Raw genomic sequence first — 20,676 nt, 5'->3', positions numbered from 1 at the left:
GGAGTTCCGAGCCCGAGCGAGCTCCGAGCCCGAGTGAGTTCCGAGCCCCGAGGAGTTCCGAGCCCGAGCGAGCTCCGAGCCCGAGCGAATTCCGAGCCCCGATGAATTCCGAGCCCGAGCGAGCTCCGAGCCCTAGCGCATGAGGAGTGGGCGGCCCTGTGCATGCGCGTTCGGGCATAGACCTGGTCGCCGCCATAGCCGCAGGCTGGTGAACGGTGGGCTGGTGTGGCCCGGCCTGCTCCCGGCGTTCCAGGCTCAGGTTCCCTCGTCAGCTCCTCCCCTGCCCGGTCCAGGCCGCGGGGCAAAGCCGCCCGAGGCCCCTTGTCTGCAAGCCGGTGAGTGCACATCGGGCTGCGCGGGGCTGGGCAAGCCGGACCCTCCCTGTTCTCGGCCCCCGTCCCCTGTCACCTGTCCCCGTCCTAGCCGAGCACAGGCCTCTCGCGGACGGACAGGGAACGCGCACTTTCCCTGTCTCCTGGGATCTCGGACCCGACCCCACTCCTTGGCCAGTGCAGCTCTTCCAGTTGTTCCTGAGTTAAGTGACCAGGATGGGTGTAACTTTGATTAAACTGGTCGTATTTTCACGTTTGTTAGGCAGGTGCTGTACCTCTTGAGCCACACCCCCAGCCCCAAGTCCTATATTTTGATCTCACTGAAGCCCTAGTGCAGCTGGTAGGTGTTAATGCTACAGTTTGTGTCACTAACACACAACAGGCTGCTTTTTGTATCATCTGATAGGAGTTAGTAATGTCAGGATGCAAGAAGAAAGAGAAAACTGATACTGTTTCTATTTATACCTGATAAGTATATAATATAAATTGAGATAAACTGATAAAGTATAATAAAAGTAGATGAACAACAAACCTGTTAAGCCATTGGTAACACACACGTGGAACTGAAGCGTTTGCTAGACAAAGTAATGTTACCTTAAGTTACTTCAGTCCCTCACTATTTGATACACAGTCCAACGTTTACCCTATCCATTAAGTATATGCATAGCATCAAATGCTTTTAATTCTTTTTAAGTGTCAAACTCATGAGAGACAGAAAGATAACTAAATGTAATGCAAGATCCTAGATCAGAGAAAGAACTTTACTGAAGAAACTGATGGGATGTGAATAACTCAAGTTAGCTTCCTGGTTTTGATCATTGCACCATGGTTATATACAATCTTAACATTAGGACAAACAGAATAGATAGTATAATACAGGATTTCTGTATGTATTACTATTGCAGTTTGCCTATAGATACAAAGTTAAAAGCTAGGGGCATGGCTCAAGTGTCGAGCCCAGCCTAGCAAGCACAAGGCCTTGAATTCAACCCCAGTACAACCAAAGAATCAAAGACAATAAAATAAAATTGATTTTTTTAAAAGGCTATTTTAACAGTAGAAAAGCAAGTACTAGAACCCTTTCCTTATGTGGCAACTATTTATTGCGTACCTACTGTCTGCCAGGAGTGGGCATAGAAAATAGAATGATAGCCAGGTGCCAGTGCCTCACGCCTGTAATCCCAGCTACTCAGGAGGCAGAGATTAAGAGGATCTCAGTTTAAAGCCAGCCCAGGCAAATAATTCACGAGACCCTATCTGGAGAATACTCAGTACAAAAAGGGGGACGGGGGCTGGTGGAGTGGCACAAGAGTAGAGCAACTGCCTAGCAAGTATGAGGCCCTGAGTTCAAACTCCAGTACCGCACAAAAACAAAAGGAAGGAAGGAAGAAAATAGAATGGCAAATAAACAGAAATGTGGAGATTAACATTGCACATGCTGAGGCATGAAGATGAGTTACTGGACAGATAAATACGGTAACAGAAAGTGCTTCCTGAGAAAGGAATCACAGACCTCCTGGTCTGTGATGTCAGACTCTTTTCTGATTTAAGTTGAGTCCTGGGAGGGGAAAGAATAAATGCCTTAAAGATATTTTCAAATTGAATATGGAAAACATTGTGTACAGTATGTAACATTCTGACATGTTCCCTGTCCCCTAGAGGATTTTGTGGGATTCACAATGTATATTACATACAGAAATCTCTAAGATTTGTAGCAAAGACACCTATTTCACTTTGTTGAACCCAGCATTTTCCAAACTTGAAGTGACCCCCCCCCCACCTTTTTTTTTTTTTTTTTTTGACAGTACTCAAGTCTTGCTAGAATGCTTGCTGAGCAGGCATTCTACCACTTGAGCTACTTCTCCAGCCCTTTTTTGTGTTGAGTATTTCTGAGATAGGGTCTTGTGAACTATTTGCCCCGGCTGGCTTCCAACCACGATCCTCCCTGTCTCAGCATCATGAATAAATAGGAGTATAGACATGAGTCACCAGTGCTGGGCTGATTTGGCCCCTTTTTGTGAATAACAGGCTATTTAACACACTTGGGACAAACTTGTACTGGGGAATGTATAGAGTCATTTTCAGTTCATACACAAGAAAGAGAAGCCCTGTTCTGCCTAACTTGATAAACGTGGTTTTTGTTGTAAAATACACGTGTTTGAGGTGATTGCATTTGAAACTTAAGGGAATGTTTATTCACTTCTGCCTGGTTCTTCTGATGCTGGGACTTCTTCAGCGCTCATGTGTGGAGAAATAACTCAGTTCCTAATATACTTATAAATTACTACCGAAAAGTAATTCACCTCTTAGTGAGTTGACTGTGAGATGTCACATTGGTGTCATGTCTTGGCAGTGAATGGTTTCCTTATCTAACAGATCATTCTACTGGAATTGCAGCTTTCTCTTTAAAAAAAAAAAAATTTGTGGCCAAGCATGACGATTATACCTGTAATCCTAACACTCAGGAGGATCCTGAGTTGGAGGCCAGTCTGGGCTTCATGGTGATACCTTGTCCCAAAAAAAAAAAAATGCATCTCAGCAATGACTTCTCTATTTTCATCACTAGCTTTTTTAGAACAATTTTTCAGAGAAACTTTTATAAACAGAAAAAAACAAAATCTTACGTGATTATTAGCAAATCAGTACATTTCACTCAGTGGTTGAAATGCCTGTTTTCCCCCTCTTTTTTAAGGAAAAAGAAAAAAGAAAAACTTTCTGAAGTCTTCCAACGAGGCAAGAACTACTGTGTTTTCTGTTCTAGGAAGAAGAAGGGAAAAGACTGGCAAAATGTCTTTTGGTTGATCTATTTGTGAGTCTCGGTTTTGTAGGATGGACATGTGAATGAAGAATTCTAAAAGTGCTTGTTGATCTTTGTTTTGTTTTTGGCAGAACTAGGGTTTGAACTCAGGGCCTCATGCTTACTTGGCAGGCACTCTACCACTTGAGCCACTCTGCCAGCCCATTGTTGACTATTGCAAAGCACGTCACACCTTACCATGTGCTGAATGAACAGTTTGTATTCCTCTTTACAAACTCCATAGCCCTTAGGAGAAAAACACTTTGAATTTCTTCTTCCAGCTGTGGAACATCTCATTATAAGATATCTGTCAAGAGATAAATTTGGGTGTTGTAGCAAAGTCTCTACATAAATGATTGATGCCTTTAAAGGAGGGAAAAAGTAAAAGTCACATTCAGGAATCCCACTCTCAACTCTGCAAACACAAGGCAAGATTCTAAGAGTGGCTGTCACTGGGGAGCAGAAATCCTCCTTGTGGACAACATTGGCTCCTGAGGTTCTCATTAGATATTTAACACCTCAGAGTGGCTGTCATCCATATGGCAAATGGATACTGGAAAATCATCTTTCCAGGATTGACAAGGTTACTGAAGCTGCTAGGACAGGTCCATCTCCAGCAACAGATGCTATGATAAAAGAGAACAAAGTTTTTGTGATATCACAATGTAGAAAGTACAAGGTATGGTTGTCCAGTGGGGGGGGCTGAATACAGACAGGCTAAGCCCACCTTACTTGTGGATTTATTACAGCTATTTTGACCAAAAACAGTCAAAAATTAATAAATTTTTGAAAATCAAAAGAAACTTCAAAGCTGAATAAAAAATCCGCTTAGTGGCTCACACCTGTAATCCTAGCTACTCAGGAGACAGAGATTAGAAGGATCAAAGTTTGAAGCCAGCCCTGGCATATAGTTCATAAGACCCTATTTCAATAAAACCTATCACAAAGAAGGGCTGGTGGAGTGGCTCAAGTGGTAGAGCACCTGCCTTACAAGTATGAGGCCCTGAGTTCAAACCCCAGTACCACAGAAAGAAAAGGAAGGGGAGGGAAGGGAGCAGGGAGGGAGGTAAACTTCAAAAACAAAAAAAAATTTAATTCCCATACACACCTTGTGCCTCTCAGTGGGAGAAACTCTCAATCAGTCCTGCGTTACATCAGTTCTGTTTAAATTGTATAATCTGCTGAGGGTCTCCCTGTCCTTAATTTTGTGAAAATATGCCTCCCAAAAAGCATGGTAAAGTGTTTAAGTGATAAAGTGAAAATTTTAGAGTTGTTGAAAGGCAACATTGTCTTTAGCCGGTGTTCGGTGGCATGATGGGAAAAATGAATCAGACATCCCTCAAGATTAACAAGTATGAAATAAGATCCAGTTTTTGTGAGCAGTATTCATGTGTACAACAGTCATTTTGTGACTGCATGCAGAGGAGTTATGGATGCTTGGACCTATAGGTAACTTGGAATCGTTTTAGGGTACTGAACTCCAGGTATCCCGATTATGGGTGGTTTTTCCTCCACGGGAGGCTCCTTGGTACCAAGAATCTACTACTCTCAAAAAGGAAGTGAGCGTTCTAAAACAGAAGAGTGCAGTCTCCTTTGTATGAAGGATCAGCTGAGAGTGGAGCAGAAGCAGATCTCCTGAGGCTGACTTTTGGGTGGATTTGAACCTTTGTGGGGATAAAGAATAAGATTAAACCCACTACACATGGTCTCCCCATCTTCTTATCTCAGTCCTTCACATCTACACTTAGAATCACTTAGAGTGTAGAATTTAGAATGTCGTTGCCCAATCCTGGCACAGGCCACTAAATCCAACACTCTGAGAGCAGAAACTTAGCATTGACACTTTTTTCTTTAAGTTTTTATTGGTTTTTGCTTTTGATTCTTTATCTCTTTATTTACTTTTATTAACATACATCATTTGTATAAAGGGGTTTCATTGTAATACTTCAACACATGCATACGATGTACCTCAAGTTCACTTCCTCTATTCCTCTCCCTTGTTCCCCCTTTTTTTCTTTTTTTGCCCCACTGCTTAAAACGATTTCCATAGGTTTTACTGTTCTGTCTTCATACATGTGTATAAAGTACTTCAACCATGTTCACCCTCCTTCATCCTCTCCTTTTACTTCCCCCTTCCTGCTAGAACCCATAAATACAACCTGCTTTACTTTCCTGTCATTCTTTTTTAAGGACTAGACTCCGAATCTAATTTTCCTGAAAACAACATTCTTCTTTGTGGCTGAATAATACTCCATTGTGTATATATATCCCACATTTTCTTTATCTGTTCATTGGTTGATGAGCAACCAGACTGATCCCGTATTTTGCCTGTTGTCAGTAGCGCTGCTGTAAACATGAGTGCACAGGTGTCCCCGCTGTATGTTGACTTACATTCCTTTGGATATATTTGGCATCTTTTGTAATTCCCCACATGTGTAACCAGGACTGGAAACCACTGAGCTTCCCATGATGCAACAGTGGGTTTGTGCCACAGAATTGACACAAAATTCAGTTGTACACAATTAAGTCACAGTTAAGTCATCCATCCTTTAAACTGTGTCTTTAAGGCCTTCTTCGTAAACTAGCTACTGTACCAACACAAAGGGAAAGCGCCAAGATTTAAATTTAGCTTTAATCTGGGTTATTAACAGCCTGCACCTTTTCTCTTTTCCCAGGTATGCCCTCTTGGAATGCTGTACTTTCATAGGAAGAGACGATGGAGGAGAAAGAAGTGAATGATGGATCACAGGTAGCCAGATCCCTGGTAAGCTCACTTTTCCTCTCCTCTACAGTGCTGCCATAGTGCTCAGAATATGGGCAGGTCTTAATCTTTCAGTTCTCAAGTATTGAGTCCCCCAAATCCAGAGCCCAGGAGACTCTTGTAACATATGATACAACTTCTCTGTGATGTGTCCCATTTTCCTTACACACCTCTTTATAACTCGTTCTCTCTCATTTTCATGGACGTAGATCTGTGCTACATGTTGTGAAGCAAACAAAACAGTTAAGTGTCTTCTAATCACCCTTTACTAAACAGCTTACCATAATTTAAACACTTGATGTAGCTCTCTGTAAAACAGTGAATGATGCTCAGGTCACTGTGACTTCTTGGTTTGAGGTAATAGGGTCATTCAATATGCCTGGGAATATCTACTACCATGAGTTAATCAAGAAACTGTTGAGTTGGCAGAGTGGCTCAAAACATAGAGTGCCTGCCTAGCAAGCGTGAGGCCCTGAGTTCAAAGAAACTGTTGAACCTTGGGGTGAATTTGACGATGATATATTATAAGAACTTTTATAAATGTCACAATGTACCCTAGTACAACAATAATATGATAATAAAAAAAGAAACTATTGAACCTTTCCCGAAACCTGCTGAAGTCTGTTGTTAATGATTCTATAATTTGACTAGTATTTATCAACAGATGACATTGACTGCTAAAAGGAGTCAATGAAAGCTAGTCAAATGCTTCAGAAAAACTCAGCAAATGCTTTTCACTTTTTAAAAAATTGCTGTCATTATAGAGGGGGTGAGTAAAAACTTGCCATCAAATTAGGCAATTAGTGTGAGCAACATGGGATAAAAGCTGTCAGAGGTTTCTGCACATGTATTACTTGCCAAGGGTCGTTTGCTTTTTCTACTTAAACAGAAACTGGTGCATTATAAATACTGACACGCAGTGGTCAAAACCACTGTCATAGAAGAGGCTTAGTTTCACTTCAAAGAATGAAAGGATGGTGGACATTTGCATTGAAGTTAAAAGCTGAAGATCTTTTATGGGACTGGGGGTAGAGCACCTGCCTAAAAAGTGAGAGTCCAAATCCCAGTACTGCCAAAAAGAAAGAAAGAAAGGAAAAGAAAAATGAATTATTGACCTGGCACAGTGGCTCAGGCCTACTCAGGAGGCGGAAATTGATCAAAGGGCCTTGGCTAGCCTGATCAAAAAGTTTGTGAGAACCCCATCTCAACTAATAAAAGCTGGGTATGGTGGTGCACACCTATCATACCAGCTACATGGGAAATAGAAATAGGAAGATCTTGGTCCAGGTCGGCCTGGGCATAAAATGAGACCCTATTACGAAAAAAGCTGAAGCAAAAAGAGCTGGCGATGTGGCTCAAGTGGTTGTGTCTAGCAAGCTCAAGGCCCTGAGAGCAACCCCAGTACTGCCGTGTGTCTATACTTTAATCAAAAGTATCTGCATGGCAAAAGAAAACTATAAGCAAAGTAAAAAGACATGTCCAGTTGACAGAAATAAATCGCCACTCAAATCACAGTGGGCTAATCCTTCTGATGTACAGAACACTTCCCTAAACCAGTTGGGAGGTTAGGAATCCAAAAGAAAACTGCACAAAAACATCAAAAGAAAATGCACAGGGAGGAATATTCAAACACATCTTAAACACAGGAAAAATGTTCATCTCTACTCAGGACAGTACATTTAAATTAAAATGTACATGTTAGAGCATGTCTGAAGTCTTATCACAAAGCTTGACACTTCTGCCACAGATCTGCTATTTGTCACAAGTGTGGTAACATACTGTCTTGCCAAAGCTGAGGGAAGTCACTCTCTTACACTGCTGACCTGTGGCCATGCGGCAGATGGCATTTCCAGAAAAATGGACAAAATATCGCCTGTCCCAGATACTCTCTTCACAATGTGACTTTGGCACTCATCCCATCCTAGACATGAAGGTCTGTTTTCTCTCCACTGGGCACGAGAAAGCCCCTGGCTGGAGAAAGCTATGTGACTTTCAAAGCAGATCATGTAAGGTGCCAGAACTTCTTCCTCTTCTTCTTGGGATGCTCGCCGTAAAGCCAGCCACCCTTGAGAAGTCCAGGTGGGGAGGAGCCAAGGCCCACAGCAACTACTAACCTCTTATCTGGGAGCCAGCATCAACTTGCCAGCCATGTAAGTGAACCGTCTTCACAGTGGATCCTCCATCCCCTGGTGGTGATATCAAAGACGTGTGGGTGCATCTTTTGTGTAGTGTAGCCTGATTAAAAATTGATAAATAAAAAGTCAAATTTTATCATCTTAAATAGAAATAGAGATGATGTAAAATGAAGAGAGAAGCCAGGCATGGTGCTATAATCCCAGCTACTCAGGAGGCAGAGATTGGAAGGATCATGGCTTGAGGCCAGCCTGATCAAAAAGTGAGCAAGACCACCATCTCAACAAAAAAACTGAGTGTGGTGGTCCATTTTGTAATTCCAGTTACATGGGAGGCATAGGTTGGAGGATCAGTGGTCTAAAGCTGGCCCCAGGCGAAAAGCAAGACCCTATCTGAAAAGTAACCTAAAGTAAAAAGGGGTGGGAATGTGGCCTAAGTGGTAGAGTAGCTGCCTAGCAAGTATAAGGTCCTGAGTTCAAACCCCAGTAACACACACACACATACACATACAAATAAATAAAAAATAACAACAGAAGACCTTAGACCACCAAACTGCAGTGGGCAGAAAGCAGGCTGAGCAAACACAGGCTGCTTTTTTTGTGGAAAAGTGAAGATGACTGAGAGGAAAGAACCAAAAGGCAGCTCCTAAAGGCAGAGCCAAGAAACAGCTGCCCTTCAGGACCACTGTGGGCTGCTGTCTGCTGGAACAAGACACCTTCCCACGCTGTAGGTTTGTAAGCAATGAGAGGGGGTCAACTAACTGTTTCTTGGCTCACAGATCAATAGACAGAAAGCTCTGAAGAAGCCACACCCAAAAGAACTTCACTCAGCTGACACAGGTGATTTTGAGCTGATGCTAAATGGAGTGAAACTTGGGGGTCTTGGGTGTTACCCTTTTGTTTCTAACCTACTGGAATATTCTCTCTCCTTCTCTGCTCAGTGCATAAAAATCCGTTGAGGATTTACACCTATTTTCACAGTTTCAAAGAATCCTAAATTCTTTCATTGTTGAGATGAGTTCCTAATGTATTTTTTAATTGTATTTATGAGACAAAGTCACTCTCCTGCAGTAAATTATCAAAAGTCTGAATGCAAGGAGTATTTCATTTGAGGAGGTAAGCTGGGGAGATGGGGTCTTGCTAGATTTTTCAGGTTTTCCTTAACCTCCAACTCCTCATGCCTCATGTTCCTGAATAGCTGGGATTACAGGTGCATGCCATGAACCCAGCTCATGCATATTTTTACATGTCAGGAAAGGTGACAGACAGGTATTGTTTCAAAAGGTATGACCTGGGACAGGAGGGTGACTCAAATGATAAGAGTGTTTGGCTTGCATTCAGCCCCCAGTACCATAAAAAAGGCGGGGGGGAGGGATCAAAAGATTTGGCCTGTAAAGGGTGTAGGAGGATGAATGTGGTAGAAATATTATGTACTCGTGTATGAAAATGGACAGTTGAGACCTGCTGAAACTATTCCAGGAATGGGGGGAAGGGGATAAAGGAAATGATGGAGGGGTAAATACAACTATGATACATTGTAAGAACTTTTGTAAATGTCACAAGGCACTCTCAGTACAAAGTAATATGATAAAAATGTAAAAAAAAAAAAAAAGCTTGTCTGGATTACACAGAGTCCTGAAGTCTCTCTGTACATGCTTAGACACCCTGGCCTTTTTCTAGAGTTGCTCCTTCCACCCCTTCTCCCCAGGGCCCCTGCAAGAGGTTTCTGGCTAAGCAGTGATGTGCTGGATATTTCAGGAGTCACTGACATTCCAGGACGTGACCGTGGACTTCACCAGAGATGAGTGGGAACAGCTGTACCCTGCTCAGAAGAACCTCTACCGAGACGTGATGCTGGAGAACTACAGGAACCTAGTGGCACTGGGTAAGGGGGTGCCCTGCATGGCTGGAACCTTCCCAGCAGGTTTACTTGTGCGGATGGAGTGCAGACCGTATGGGAGAATGCTGAGTGGTTTTGGAGACAGAGACCTTTGTCTGCTGTCCTTTCTCCTCAAGTAAAAGGTCTTGGCTTGCTGAGTTGGAGGTGGATAGCTTTATTTTGCTGCCTGTGCAGCCTCCTACCCCCAATTCAGAGGCTTAACAATTAAAAAATTTGAAGTGGGTTCTGAAAGAGATTTTGATTACAGTACAAATCCTCAGACAACATATTTCTCTTGTGAATAGGGCATCAGCTTTACAAACCAGAGGTAATTACTCAGTTGGAGCAAGAGGAGCAGTGGACAACAGAAAGAGACAGCCCACTGGACGCTCATCCAGGTGAGAAGCAAGCGCTTGGGCATGGCTATTCAGTGGGAGAAACAACCACTTTTGAAATACTAAATGCCCTGTGTTCAAATTCTCCCTCTGAGATTGAAAAAATACTGAGGCCCTTGAAAACATTCAGTTTTCTGATTGAACAGAAACTATATATTTATTATGAAAAAAGTTTGCACAGTACAAAAGTTATTTTTGCAAGTATCGATTTGAACGTCCAGAAATACTTAATGTAGGGCTGGGGTGCAGCTCAAGCAGTAGGGCACCTGCCTAGAAAGTGTGAGGCATTGAGTTCAGACCCCAGCAGCACACACACAAACACACACATACACACACAAAGAAGTAAATACTTAGTGTTACTTAACTCTACATAGCATTTTGTCTGTATTTTTGTTCATATATCCTTTCAGCATTTGCTAAATCTCTCTTGTGCTTATCAAAAATCTGCTATATTTACCTATTATTTGCTTTTTCTTTTATCTTCAGACTCTTTTGACTTACTGTCTATACCTGTACCTTCATTTCTAATTCCCCTGCTCCTGTGTGATATGGTCCCCATCCTGCCTGTGCTGAAAATGCTCACTTGGAGATTGTTCCTAACTTCCTTCCCATGAAAAAGCCTTTTACTGTGTTGACTGCACCATCTTGAAATTCTCCTCCCCTGGCTGTGTGTGGCGCACCCTGTTCTTGCCTCCTGCAGCTCGCCTCACTTTCCCTACTCACTGGCTGCCTTTCTTCCTCCTTTTTCTCTCGAAGGCCTGGGTTTATATGGACTTGCTGTTCCACCCTGCAGCATGCTGCTTTTAAATAGTCCTTAAACATCGTCCTGTTTGTACATTTCTGGCCTTCATATTTCACCCTCAGTCTTCTTTCAGATTTTAAATATAGTTTTGTTTACTAATGCTATGCTGTCATTTAATTAAATATTTCAAACCTAGTCTGATGACTTTATACTCTGTTGAGGTGGTTTTTTTTGTTTTTGTTTTTTCCCCTGTTTTGGAGATGGTCTCACTATGTGGTCCAGGCTGGCCTTGAATTCTCAGTCCTCCTACTTCTGTCTCCCAAGTGCTGGGATTACAGGCATGCATCCTCACTCACACTTGGCTGTACTCTCTTCTTTCAGGCATCCCCTTAAATGTGGGATTTCTTGACAAATGATAATAATGGTGGTAATAATCTTAGTTCCTTATTGCTGGAATACCACCTATGATGTCTGCTGTTCATTTTAGCAAAGACTTGACTGCTGCCTGAATCCCAGATCAGATGCTGATTTAGGCATTTTCTATTCTGGTTCTTTAAACCAGTCTCACTACCCTATTTCTATCTTGTTCCCACTCCCATTCTTCGCTTTGATACCTGGTTTCATCATTTGGAGTCTGTCATTCAAACTTCAGCTCTTTCAAATTGACTTTGACTTGGCTGTCCTTCTTGCTTTTATTTCTTTGTTTTCCTGTTTTTGAGACAGGGTCTGGCCCAGGCTGACCTCCAACTTGTGATCCTTTTGCAACAGTCTCCGAGTCTGGGGCCTCAGCCTACAAGTTCCAAGTCTGGGGAACTTGTGCCACTACACCCAACTTTCTTCCTTGCCGTTAGTACTCTAGGTTATCTTAAGTAAGAAACTTCATTCCTATTTTACTTCACTGAGAAACAGAATTTGAGCCTGATCATTACTCCCATCTGTGAATCTCTCGTGTCCTGCATGAGCTTGTCCTAGAAACCTAACTGAAGGTGATGGGAGATTCCGGAAAAGACAACAGACAGAAAACCAAACATGCATAAAGCTGGGGCCAGGGAGGCTGGGCGCTCGGACAGAGACACACCAGCCCTCTCTACCTCCAGGGAGTTTATTATATACAGTGGCAACACAAAGCGGAGAGGCATTTCTCGGGGAGGGGGGTGTGACACGGTGATCCTCGGGAACAGGAGAAACCTGTGAGAGCTTCTCTCCAAACGTGAACATTAAAGGAAAAAACAGCTATACTGCATCTTGCCTACTTCTGCAGCTGAGGCTGTGCCAATCCAAGTGTGCAGTTTTACTGGGCATAACCATACTTGCTCCCTTCTGTGGTTTGGGGCTGTGCCAAACTCAAACATGCAGCTTATTCAATACACCTGTCAGCTCCCAACATGAATCCAGTCTAGTAATTAAGATATTTTGTTTTGGGGTTGTTTTGGTGGTACTGGGGTTTGAACTCAGGGCTTCATGCTTACAAGGCAGGCGCTCTACCATTTGAGTCACTCCTCCAACCCTTTTTGCTCTGGTTGTTCTGGAGATTGAGTCTGGTTTTTGCCCAACCCAGCCTGGACTATAATCCTCCTATTTTATGCTTCCCACTGTCATTGAAATCTGAATATCCACTTTTTCCACTGAAATGGGGTCTCATAGTTGTCTTTTTGCCAGGCTGGTTTGGACCCATAATCCTCCTGTCTCCGCCTCCCATATAGCTTAGAATAACAGGTGCATGTCAGATGGGTTCTTGCAGACTCCCTGCCCGGGCTGGCCTCGAACCACTGTCTTCATGATCTCAGCCTCACAAGTAGCTAGGATTACAGGCACAAGCCACCTTTTTTTTTCCCCCATTCTTTTTAACTTTCTGAAAGAAGTTTGTAAATACACATATATTCTGGACTGGGACTTAGAAATCTGGGTTCTCATTGTCTTCTTCTGTATCCCAGCCCATCTTCACACACCCTTCCTTCTCCTCTCCCCACCTCTCTTTCTGTTTCTTCCCATTAAGTATCCCAGGCCCTTCTGGAGGTTTAATTGTAGCTAAGGTAGACAATACTACCTATTCTGGGGAGAATGCAGGCTAGTAAGGAGATAATGGGGAATAATTAGACAGAGGTTATCCAGTAAGATCAGTGGAAAGATGGAGAAAGAGATAGCTGGTATGAGACTTGGTTAGGCAGGAATTTTGGAGTGGGGTGAAGACTGGAGGAAGCATGGCCAGGTTCCATGAAAAACTTAAGGATAAAGAGGGGAACTCATGCAAAGAGTTTTAGGAAGGTCTGTAAGGAGAAGCAGAGAGGAAAGGTGGTTGGGATGGTGTCTTGATCTGAAACTTGAGAAACAGTAGGGTTGGGAGAGGGTCTTAAGCTGTCAGTATGAGAATAAAATAATGAAACCTGTTAAACATTGTTTTAAAAGGGGGGAGGGCTGGGGGCATGGCTCAAGTAGAGCACCTGCCTAGCAAGCGTGAGGCCCTGAGTTCAAACCCCAGTACTGCCAAAAACTTAAAAAATAAAATAAGGTAAGAAAGAGTACTAGAGGGGTAAATTTAATCAAAGTTCATTGTATATGTGTATAGAAATATCCCAATGAAACCCCTTTGAACAGTTAACATATGCTAATGAAAAAATAAGTTAAAAAAAGAAAGCAGTTGCTTTCCCAGAGAAAGATGTAGGTTGAGATGGCAGAGAATGCTGCTGTTTCTTCTCTCTTGTCTCCATGATTTATGGAGTGGGTTCAGTAACAACGTTGTTAGCAAGAGGAACCGTCTGTAAGAAATCAGTGGATTCCAGACTCTAATTTCACATAGCACAATTTCACAGATTGTCCTTTCCCAAGTCTTGGATCCATAGAATTTCTGCCCACTAAATAATATCATAGCCACCATAAATGGCACATTTTTTAAATTAATAATAGAGAACTGAAAATATAGTGCTTCGCAAGTAGAAATGTCATCTTTTTCCATATTTTGTTTTCCCCCTTTTCCCTCAATTCTCTCCTCCCCTTACTTACTTCCTCCCTTCTTCCTACTTCTTGAACAGTTCAGTTCAAAAGGCACTGTGTGCTGAGTCATGTAAACATCTACTTGGTGAGGTCCACTTTGGTGTGGAAGGCCCCGCAGGATGTCAGGCTTCCCAATAGTGTCACAAAGTGTTCGTAAAAGACCTTCAGGAAGGTGTCTGTTCTTAGATATAAAGGTGGTCATAGGTGCCCTAGAATTGTGATGTTATTAAACACCCACACCCCTAAAGTTGACCCGGGGCTGTGGAGCCAGTGGAACAGATTATGGCCAAGGAAAGTGACCACATCGAGACTACAGTGATCTATGCAGGCACCTACGAGAATAACAGAAGCCTGTTGAACCCTGCTATAAGCTGGAGAGGTGTCACACTCACCTTGTAGGTCATGTTAGCATAGGTTAGAGTGCATGCCATTCCATAAAGTGCTGGGAGAAGAAAGAATATATTATTTTCTTCACTTACTGTCTGTTCTCACTCCTCAGATTGACAACATCAAAATGTTACCACATCTTGTACTGGGAATGATATGGGTAAAATGAGCATATTTCATACTGTTATATGAGTGTAAATTGGTAGTGCCTTATAAGAGAACCATTTGACCAAATCTGTCAAAATATTTAGTATGCCAATCCTTTGACCTGGCATTTCACTGGCTCTGTCTTCTTGAAAGACTAGCTTGAGCCTACCAGATGTTTGCATTGAGTAAAATAGAAAAAAGAAAATTGAAACCTAAAACTTAACATCAGGAAAATAGATTTTTCAGGAATGAAAAAGAAGGAAATAGATCTGTATAAACTCATTCAGAAAGAATATTGTTGGCTCACAACTGTAATCCTAGCTACTCAAGAGACAGAGATTGAAAGGACCAGATTGAGGCCAGTCCTAGCAAAAAGTTGGTGAGACCCCCATCTCAACCAATAAAAGCTGAGTGTACACACCTGTCATCCTAGCTACACAGGAAGTGTAAACAGGACAATCACAGTCCAAGCTGGTGCAGACATAAAACTGAGACCCTTTTAAAAAAATAACTAGAGCAAAAAAGGACTGGGGTGTGGCTCAATTGGTAGAGCACTTGCCTGGCAAGTACAAGTCCCTGAGTACTGCAAAAATAAATAAATAAATACATTGTTTGGTGAAAAGCAAAGTTACATGGGAGACATGTATAGCATCATTCTGTTTTGGTTTCAAAATAAATAAAAACTGTATAATTACATCCAAACACTCATGTGTCTGTGTATTACAAGACTCTTCCTTCAGAATCAACAGAAGATATTTGCACACCAAAAGTAGCTATGGGAACCTTGTCCAACCCATCATGAGGATAAAAAAATGACCTCATGAACCTGTTCGCCTCCACCAGCTAGATCAGGGGAATTGAGGGAGATCTAACAGAGGGCTGGTGGTGTGGCTCAAGAGATAGAGTACTTGCCTGGCATACTTGATGCTGTGGGTTCAATTCTCAGTACTAAATAGAGGGAGGGAAGGGAGCGAGGGAATGGAGGAAGGAAAGGGAGAGGGAAAGGTAATGGTGTAGCTACCCAGCTTCAAGGGGACCATTCAGACAGCTTCAATTTGTTCTCTGTGGTTGCAGGACCCTCACCTGAGATAAATAAAGCAGACTCACCCAGAAAGTCCAAAGCCCAAGGACAGCTGACTACTAAGTGGTCAGTTGTTGAGTAAGGATGGGTCTGCACTGCCTAAGTTTTGCTGGATCCAGATGTCATGAGTGTTTTTCATGAGCCACCAGCATAGTCTTGGATCTTTTCTTTTCTTGAGTCAGGGTCTTGCTATGTGGCCAGGCCTAGAACACAACTGCTGAATGAATCACACCCAGCTCCTATTGTCTTGGATCATGTTGAGTAGGATTAATGCCCCAAATAAGAATGCATCTGTCTAGATCATGGAGAGAAGGGATCCACCAAGAACCTCCCCAGAGTCATGAAAGTTCCCCAAAGTGAGTCTGTTTTAACCATCTGCAAAGCTTAATGTAACACTACCCAGCCATTCAAAAATTGGCCCATTAACCTCTCCTCCCTTCTCTGCTCCACTCTTTTTTTTTTATTCATTTATTCACATGTACATACATTGTTTGGGTCATTTCTCCCCCTTGACCCCCACCCCTACCTCTTCCCCCCTCTCCCCCTCGCTTCCAGGCAGAACCTGTTCTGCCCTTATCTCTAATTTTGTTGAAGAGAAGATATAAGCATAATAAGAGAGAAAGCGTTTTTGCTAGTTAAGTTAAGAGTAGCTATACAGAGATTCCTAGCATTGCTTCCATGTACAAATGTGTTACAACCCAAGTTGATTCATCTCTAACTGATCTTTACACTTGTTCCTGATCCCCTTCTCGTGTTGACCTCTGTTAAGGTTTCTGTATTAGTTCCTCTGGAGTGGGGACATCAAACGATTTCATGTTTTGGGTTTACTTCCTATCTCCATAACTCCCGTATGTGCACCACTCTTTTTAGAAAAGAACTAACTAAAAGTTAGCAATTGAAGGAAGAGGTAAAGCAAGGAAGTAGTTACATGGGGGAAGACACAAAAATAGAATCAAAAAAAAGACCTAGCAGGGAGAGAGCAGTATGGTGGAAGGGTGGACAGGAAGAGAGTGGAATGGGGGAAGAAGCAGGCAAGGAGAAGGAGTGTCACCTTTCATTACAGGCCCAGAGAAGAGGAAAGGAATTACCTTTGAAATTTTGAGTATTAAATGTGAACATTTGAATTACTAAATAAATACTGTGCTTGTGACCCAATGTGACGTAGCAGTATCTATTACCTAAGAATCAGGAAGAAAGACATGGATCTTGCTCAAATGTTCATGTAGAAACAAGAAGATTATCCCCCCTCTTAAAGAAGTAGTGGGAATCCAAAATGAAATTTTGTTTTTTATCATAATCTGTAAGTGATGCTTGTTCCAAATCTGGTCATCATATTATATTCATATGAACATAGGAAAAATCGGACAAGATAGGTATTAACTATTACAGTTTCTAGGAGGCGGGATTATTTCCTTACACTTTTGCACATGATTTGAATACGTTACTATCAGCAAGTATTGTTGTTATCATTTTAAACAAAAAAATAGGAAGAATACCTCTTTAGCAGTACTAGGTATTGAACCCAAGAACCCATGATAAGCAAGCATCCTACCACTTGAACCATACCCCCAGCCCAAGATATGTTTTTGAATAAGCAGGTAACTGTCATTACAGTAAAATAATCCACAGATGGGGTTTATAAGGGCTTGGACCTGTCTTCTGTAGGAGTCACTCCTCTGACATCCCCACCTCTGAACACAGACCTTGTCTGATGTTTGTTCTCCTGTCCATCTCCTTTTAACCATGCATACTTCTGAACAATCTCCTCTTTCTATGACTACCATAGGTTTTTAATTCTTCTCCCTGCTCACTGTTTCCCATCATCCTCTCATAGTCCTTCCCCTTGTTAGGTGGCCGTATTTGAAAACTTGAATTCTATATATGCCACGCGCACATTACTGTCAGTTTTGTTCAGTTACTCATTATGCAACCAGTTACTTTTCAAAGTCTAGGGAATGTTGGAAAGTATTTATATGTTCTGAATTTCTTCTAGATGGGGAAAACAGACATGAAATCGAAACAACTACAGTAAGCCAGAATGTTTCTGGTGAAAACCAAACCCATGACACAGTAATGAAAAGACTAACCGGAGACAGTTTCTGGTACTCCATCCTAGGAGGACTCTGGGATTTTGATTATCAGTTAGAATTTAACCAAGAAAACCAGAGGAGACATCTGGGACAAGTAGCTTTCACCCACCAGAAGAGGCCACAGGAGAGAGGTACTGAATGTAATAAATTTGAGGAGAACTATAACTTGAACTCAAACCTTACTCTGCATCAGAGAATTCCTCCAATTAAAATACCCTTTCATTATGACACACAAGGAAAGAGCATCAAACACAATTCAGACTTGATTTATTATCCAGGGGACTATGGAAGAGAGACTCCCTATGGATATAACGAGTATGGAAAAATCTCCAGTCGACATATTCTTCTTCCTAGTCATATTCATGCCAGAGAGAAACCCAACGAATGTGGAAAGGCCTTCCACCACAACCCGCCTCTTACCCAACCTCTCATGGTGCTTACAGGAGAGAAACCCTACAAGTGTGATGAATGTGGGAAAAGGTTCAGCCAGCGAATACATCTTATTCAACATGAGAGGATCCACACTGGGGAAAAGCCTTTCACATGCCATGAATGTGGGAAGGCCTTCCGCCAGCATTCGTCCTTTACTCAGCATCTGAGGATTCACACTGGAGAGAAGCCCTATAAGTGTAATCAGTGCGGTAAAGCCTTCAGCCGAATCACGTCTCTTACTGAACACCATAGACTTCACACTGGAGAGAAACCTTACGAATGTAGTTTTTGTGGAAAAGCCTTCAGCCAGAGGACACATCTTAATCAACATGAAAGAACACATACAGGAGAGAAACCCTATAAATGTAATGAATGTGGGAAAGCCTTCAGCCAGAGCGCTCACCTTAATCAACATAGGAAAATCCACACCCGTGAGAAATTATGTGACTATAAATGTGAGAAAATCCTTCCTAAGCCACAGTCCTTCATTTAGTGGCACATAACTTGTGGTGGGGAAATCATGAATTTAGTAATGTGGGAATTTTTTTATTTTCTACTTTTCAGTATCAAATTATTGATAGTAGAGAGAAAGCTTACCAGTAAACTTTTAATGCATAGAAACAAAATAAATTTGTACCTTAAACTAGTAGTGCATTATATTCCCAAAAGGGGTTATAAACAGTAAACATTTATTTTATAAACAAAAATATACTGATCTGTGTTCTAAATCTGATATAAAAATTCTCAAAGAAATGAACAGAGCCAGGCATGGTGGTACATGCCTGTAATCCCAGCATTTGAGAGGCTGAAGCAGGAGGACCAGTTCTAATGACAGCCTGGGCTGCATAGCAAGCCCCTGTCTCAAAAAAAAATTCTTAGACAATACCTATAATTATTTACTGGTATATATTATCCTATAAAGCTTTTAAATTATATAAACGTTGGTTAAGCAAGACAATACTGTAATATAACCAGTTACATAAAACAAAATAAATATAAGGAGAAATCGTTCTCAAACTTAACTTATTTTGTACTTCATTTACAGTTTTTATCTTATCGACTCTTTAATATTTTAAGAAGCATAGGATTTTCAGCTTGACCCAGGAAATACTATCTATGAAACTGTTGAATTGCCTATACTAATTATATTTGGTCTACTTCCATCAGAATAAATGTGTGCCGTTTGGAATGAAGATCATTCATTGGTATACCACAAAAGTAACCCTGTACACCATCATTTGAGAAAGCATGATAGGAGTATGACAATATTCTGTTCTTCTTTTAGCAATCTTGGAATGATTTTCTTCAAATAAATTCTGGGATCACTTTGAGGAAAGTCTTGGAGGACACAGGATCATATTGATGAAGCTTGAAATTTTGATTTAGCGATGTCTGCATTTCTGTCCTGTTATTCTAGTTTTAAATTCCCTATGGCATATGTGAATAATTTATCTTTTTTTTTTTTTTTTGGTGGAACCACAGTTTGAACTCAGGGCTTCATGTTTGCAAAGCAGGCACTCTACCACTTGAACCACACCTCCAGCCATTTTGCTCTGGTTATTTTGGAGATGGGGTCTTGTAAACTATTTGCCTGGACTTGCCTCAAACTTTAATCCTCCTGATCTCAGCCTCCCAAGTAGCTAAGATTACAGGCATGAGCCACCAGTGCCCAGTTTTTATGTCTTTAGTTCTTAAGTGACTTTCTTGAAGGCATTATTGAGTCTTGTTTTGTTTTTATCCATTCAGTCTGTTTTTTTTATCATTAGGCACTGTTATTTGAACTCAGGGCCTTGTGTTTGTTATGCAGGTGCTCAACCACAGACAGGTTGTATTTTTTAATTGGAAAATTTAGTCTATTTACATCTAAGATTATTATTAAGAAGTAAAGACTTGCTTTGTCATTTTGTTTATTTTATTCTGTTATGAATACTCTTTATTATTTGTTCTTCTCTTGTGAGTCTCTGTGGTTTGATTACCATATTGATAAGGCTTTAGTCTTCTTTATTTCTCTTTTGGGTATCTGCTGTTCCAGTGAGATTTATACTTCCATATGTTTTCATGATGATAGTTATCTTTCTTTCACTTCTCGATGTAGTACTCTCTAAAGCATCTTTTTTAAGGCAGCCTAGTGGTCATAAACCCCTGTAGTTTTTGCTCATCTTGTGTTACTCCTTCAGTCTTGTAGGAACATTGCGACTGTGGGTGTGATGTTCTTAGTTGTTAGTTATTTCCTTCAGGATGGGGACTATGTCATTGTGTTCCGTCCTGGTCTAATAGACCCTCGATGGAACTTGGTGCAGTTTCTACAATTGTTTCTTTGTCCTCTTCTTCTTACAGTTTGACTATAATATGGCATGAAGGAGATCTTTTCTGATCACATCTGTTTGGGGTTCTGTAAGCCTCTTATACCTGGATGTCCATGTCTTTCCCAACACTAGGGTCTTTTTTCTGCTGTTATTTCATGAATAGGTTTTCTGTGCCATTTACTGTTACCTCCTCATCTTCATATG

General features: G+C 41.6%; 1 protein-coding gene across 11 annotated transcripts; it reads left to right on the top strand.

The window, feature by feature from the left end:
• The first annotated feature begins 164 nt into the window (after positions 1 to 164).
• Znf713 (zinc finger protein 713) lies at positions 165 to 19,177 on the top strand. 11 transcript variants are annotated; one of them, XM_074075807.1, is made up of 6 exons: positions 165 to 335; positions 5,805 to 5,893; positions 7,947 to 8,040; positions 9,731 to 9,907; positions 10,207 to 10,299; positions 17,638 to 19,177. In XM_074075807.1, exons 4-6 carry the CDS (start codon positions 9,763 to 9,765, stop codon positions 18,657 to 18,659), a joined length of 1,260 nt encoding a protein of 419 aa, XP_073931908.1. In that variant the 5' UTR covers positions 165 to 335; positions 5,805 to 5,893; positions 7,947 to 8,040; positions 9,731 to 9,762; the 3' UTR covers positions 18,660 to 19,177. The 11 variants fall into 11 exon arrangements, with proteins under 11 accessions (XP_073931908.1, XP_073931906.1, XP_073931902.1 ...); XM_074075805.1 differs by having other exon boundaries at positions 7,816 to 8,040; XM_074075801.1 differs by lacking the exon at positions 7,947 to 8,040 and adding an exon at positions 3,025 to 3,141 and having other exon boundaries at positions 9,781 to 9,907.
• Positions 19,178 to 20,676: the final 1,499 nt, after the last annotated feature.

This window comes from Castor canadensis, chromosome 6 (genome assembly GCF_047511655.1).
Source record: "Castor canadensis chromosome 6, mCasCan1.hap1v2, whole genome shotgun sequence".
NCBI classification, from domain to species: domain Eukaryota; kingdom Metazoa; phylum Chordata; class Mammalia; order Rodentia; family Castoridae; genus Castor; species Castor canadensis.
Note: the sequence above shows the minus strand (reverse complement) of the source record. Positions and strands in the feature narration are given on the sequence as shown.